We start from the raw sequence: 4591 nt of genomic DNA, 5'->3' as shown, positions 1-4591 counted from the left end.
GTTATGTATTTATAGAGACTCATAATTGACGTATTGTGATGGACTACAGCGATGAAAAAGGGAGTTCACTCCTTTCCTTGAAGCAAAACCTAGACACTAATGAGAGGGTATTTGTCTCTTTCCATGTGGAGCCGCGAAAGGGATACCAAACTAGGTAGGCCACCCGTTTCCTGGCACATCGAAAGCGTGCTCGGCCAAAAGCTCGACGTCCCATGCATGATGGTGAACTTGTGGGGGCCAAACTTTCTATCTTCACAAGAAGTAGAGGTGCAAAGTAATCCGAGAGGAGCTACAGTATTTCAGCAAAAATACTGTTTTACACAGTGAATGGTTTACTGTTCACAAGAAATATTGCAAAGTTCTCGCTGTAGCATTTTACTGTCTATGGAAACTATCGCAGACTTTTCACTGTAGCATCAAAACCTTGTTCGTCCGTGCGGGATCGATAGACTCCCACGGACGGTTTGAAAATTCGGCAAAAATCATGATAACCAGTATCGCTATCCAGTTCAGTTTCAGAAATCGAACGATAAACGAATTTGAATTAAAAAATAAAAAATTAAAAAACTAGACACAATTCTAAGACCTTATGTGAAAAATATTTTCAAAAATAATGTCGTTTGCATCATATTCAATAGGGAGGAAGTTTGAAAAATGAAAAAAAAGTTGAAACGTGCGGCTCAGTTATTAACTCATGTTAAGAAAAAGTTTAACATACAAACACATATTTTTCTTATGTAGAATATATCTTAAGAGATCTTTAAAATTGATTTCACTTTATTTAGAGTTTTATTAATTTCTCTATGATTTTTACAAAGTTCACAAGCATAAAGTGAATATGCTAAGAAACAGTACTGTAATTAACTTTTTCATATCTACTATTATTTTTTCTACGTAAATAATAATATAAATAAACTAATAAAAGTGATTTCACTAATTTTTGAGATGTGATGGGTCAGTTATGAATTAATCTAGTCGCAACATATTTACATAATCCTGCATGTTACAATAACTAATTCATGAGTTCATATATTTTTAAAAGACATAGGATCATGTAAGAAGACTAACAAAATTCGTTTCATGATTTTTGGATTAGCAAAGAGTAAACTATGCATTTAACTTGGTTTAACAAATACATTTTCTCATAGAAAATTTTGAACTTCTTCATGAGTATAAATACTTTTATCATGTAGATAATATTACAAAGAAACCAATAAAATTTGTTTCACTTGATTTAAAGCTCAGATGAATTAGTTATTGATGTTACAAGATTGAGATAATTTTTGGGTTTTTTTTAACTTCACTGAAAATCGAGAAAACCGTTCGATAAATCGAGAAAACCGAGCAGTTACTGACAAAACCAAGCGGTTACCAATAATGCGAAAAATTCGAGAAAATCGCTTGATAAATCGAGAAAATCGTTCGGTAATTCGACCGGTTACCGATCGACTAAAATCGCGATTTTCCCCCTAAATTTTAAATTTATTTAAATAAATTTTGTTTAAATTTTTTAAAAAATTCGAACGGTTATCACAGTAATCATGCTTTTTTTTTTATCGAATTCCGATCGGTAACGTAAACCTTGCTCCCACGCTATTGAAGTCAGAGGATCATTCGCCCATGAGCTCGTCCATCTTCTCCCATTATAAAAAAGGGGGCTCGTCTATCTTTGGTTCCATTCGCTGCACGGATTGTCACTTGTCAGCAATTATCAGCTCATCCTATCGCAGCCGTGTCTGCCGAGCTAAGTGATCGAGCACGCAGGAGCCAGGAAGCAGGCAAGCAGCTTCTAGAATTTACTACTCCAGCTTCCTGCATTGCTTACACCGTAGTCATACATGGCCAGGTGAATCGTATGTCCGTCTTCTCGTTACGAATGTTCGAAGCAGCTGCTTGGGGATGGAAATGACGCATATAATAGTGCCCGCCGGCGGCTGCCGCCTGCCGGTAGTCTGTCGCTGTCGAGAGCTACACATTGACTCGCTTCGGCCGCTTATTTTATGGGCGTGCCTTGCCTCTCGGTCAAGTCGGGCTATGGGTTTTGACCATCTCTAATAGTTTTTTTTAAATCTCTTTATAATAGGATTTTCATTTCCTTCAGTATTTAAAAGATTTCTTTCACGGTTTCTGTCACAAAGTGATTCACAAGGTCATTCTCTTCAGAACGAGATTCTCTATACTTTCTCTTCACGAATCTTTTCGAAGAGAAGCTGTTAAAGATAAAAGAAAATAAAGGGAATGAGAACTGGAAGCGAAATCGAAAATGGAACGAAATGAAGAGAATATAGTTAGATATGGTCTTATGACACGCCAAGTGGGTCAAACTAGGGGGTGGAAAATGGATATAAGTTTTGAATTATTCGATATTCGTATTCGTCAAAATACAAATATAGATATTCTTATTCATATCCGTTTCTAAAATGGACATTAAAATGGATGTATCCGAATTCATTTTTGAGAATCTGATTTAAATGTGAATATTCGAATTGTTTTAAATTTGGATGTGAAAATGTATAATATCCGTATCCGCCAACCATGAAACCAAATTGCTAATATTTTAGAAATTTCAAAGGTGAATTTTTATATATATTCCGTCCCAATCAAATTGGAACAAATTATAGTCAAATTTGAACAAATTTCAATCAAATTTGATCAAAAATTTAAAGTTTGACATGAATTTCAAATGAAATTTCTAAAATTTCGGTAATTCTAGTAATTCCAAATGTAAAGGATTTTTTTGTACCAAAATAAAAAATCTTGTGGTTAAATGTGTACGATATTTGCTTACAACCCAATCGAATAGATATTTGAATGCGGATTTAGATTCAAACTATTCGATTCGTATTCGTATTCAAAGATAAATTTGTATTTGTATTCGTATTAAAATATGGATAGCAAATTAGCAATATGAAAAATGAACTATTCAACTCATATCCAATCCATTTGATCCATGAGCCAAACAAACATGATCAGTTCGTCGACTCGACTCGCGTCACTTACTAAAGCGAGTGGAATTCGTAAAGAAAAGTGTAAGTTTTCTTGGTGAGGTAAAGACTTCGCATCGTCTTCAGAATGGCAGCAGTTCTTCTTAGCTAGACAGGGCAAATTGGTGTGAAAAAGATTCGAAAGATTGCTGCGAGCGACCCAGATGTGGCAAGTAGGAGATCGAAACATCTGTCTCAACAAATTTAATCTGCAAAAAAGAGTCACAACTCCACAGACTTGGAAGATGGAATCGACCTACATACAGTAGCTAGCAACCTAGCCAGTTTCCTACTTGTCTGTTCTTTTTCTCGTTTTCTTTTGGGAGCCTCTGTAAAAACCAGGGCGCTCTCCTCTGCCGTTGGTTTCGCCTCTCACCAACTGAGCCGATTGAAGACGAGATCAACCGTGCGCGTGCAGACTGCAGTGGTTGAGCAGTTTTGGCGGCGGTCACCTGTCAGGCCGACCGGCAGGTGTGGGCCGCACATGACGACGCGGTTTGCGACGGATAGCGGGGTCTGGCGGGCAGCTCACTGGAAGCCGCCCAAGCCGTTCAGCAGCAGCTCGTGCGGCCGCAGCAGCGTCGGCGTGGGCACCATCTGCAGCGGCGACTGCAGCAGGGACGGGTAGGATAGGTCGTAGTCGGAGGCGTCGGGCCAGGGCGCGGCGGAGCCCCCCCAGAGCTCGCCGCCGGGGATGAGCGGCGAGCGGCAGAGCGGGCAGGTGCGCTGGTCGTGCGCCATCCAGCGGTCCAGGCAGCCCCGGTGGAAGGCGTGGCGGCAATTGCTGAGCCGGTGCACCTCGTCGCCGCCGCCGATGCCGCTGAGGCAGACGGCGCAGTCGCCGTCCCCGCAAACCGACGCCAGCTCGTCGAACCGGACCACGGGGAGCGCCTCCTCGATGACCACTGCCGGCACGGCCCGGAACTCCGGCCGCCGGTGCTGCAGCGCGGCGGCCGCCGCCCCACTGTGCACGCTCCACTGCTCCTGCGCCGTCGCGGCGGGCAGCGGGTAGTTGTCGACGAGGTCGCCGAGCCCCACGGCGTGGAAGGCCCAGAGGAGGAAGCGGTGGAGGTGGCCGAGGAGGAGGAGCACCTGGAGGAGCACCCGCGGGAGCAGCATATCGGAGTACCCGACAGGGAAGCCCATCGCCGCGTCAATCTTGGAGCCGCTTCGTTGTGTCGCCGAGGCCGAGCGCCCGAGCCGAGGGGAGATCAGTGGCGTGGTGGCGCGTGCGTGGAGGAAAGACTGAGCTGAGCCACGGAGGAGGCGGCGCTGTGATATATAAAGAGGGGGGGGGGGGGGGGAGCAGGAGGGCGAGGGGAATGACGCGGAAACATCGGCGAGCGAGGGCCGAGGGGTGACCGCGTGAGGTGGTTGGTTGCTTGTTGGTTTGCGTGTGCGGGCGCGTTGGTCTCTGGGATTGGGCGGGCGGTGATCCGGTGGACTCGGACTCGTGCCGGAGCCAGGCGACCCGGTGACCGGAGGGGAATTTCGTTAGGCCCACCCAATGGTGTGCTACGTGGTTTGCTATGTAGCCTGTAGGTCCCACATTAGTCTCCTCTCCAAAAGATGTCTCCAAAATCAGCGAAGCTAGCGCCTAGAGGCTG

General features: G+C 44.3%; 1 protein-coding gene across 1 annotated transcript; it reads right to left on the bottom strand.

Annotated features, from left to right (window-relative positions):
* Positions 1–3163: 3163 nt before the first annotated feature.
* On the bottom strand, positions 3164–4249 carry LOC133921533 (brassinosteroid-responsive RING protein 1-like). Its single transcript, XM_062366453.1, has one exon. It carries the CDS (start codon positions 4128–4130, stop codon positions 3513–3515), a length of 618 nt encoding a protein of 205 aa, XP_062222437.1. The 5' UTR covers positions 4131–4249; the 3' UTR covers positions 3164–3512.
* Positions 4250–4591: the final 342 nt, after the last annotated feature.

This window comes from Phragmites australis, chromosome 6, assembly GCF_958298935.1.
Source record: "Phragmites australis chromosome 6, lpPhrAust1.1, whole genome shotgun sequence".
NCBI classification, from domain to species: domain Eukaryota; kingdom Viridiplantae; phylum Streptophyta; class Magnoliopsida; order Poales; family Poaceae; genus Phragmites; species Phragmites australis.
The sequence above is the reverse complement of the archived record's forward strand: the minus strand, read 5'-3'. Positions and strand labels throughout refer to the sequence as shown.

Coding starts and splice junctions, on each gene's coding strand:
- LOC133921533 (XM_062366453.1), bottom strand. CDS start 4,130: ATGGGCTTCCCTGTCGGGTACTCCGATATGCTGCTCCCGCGGGTGCTC.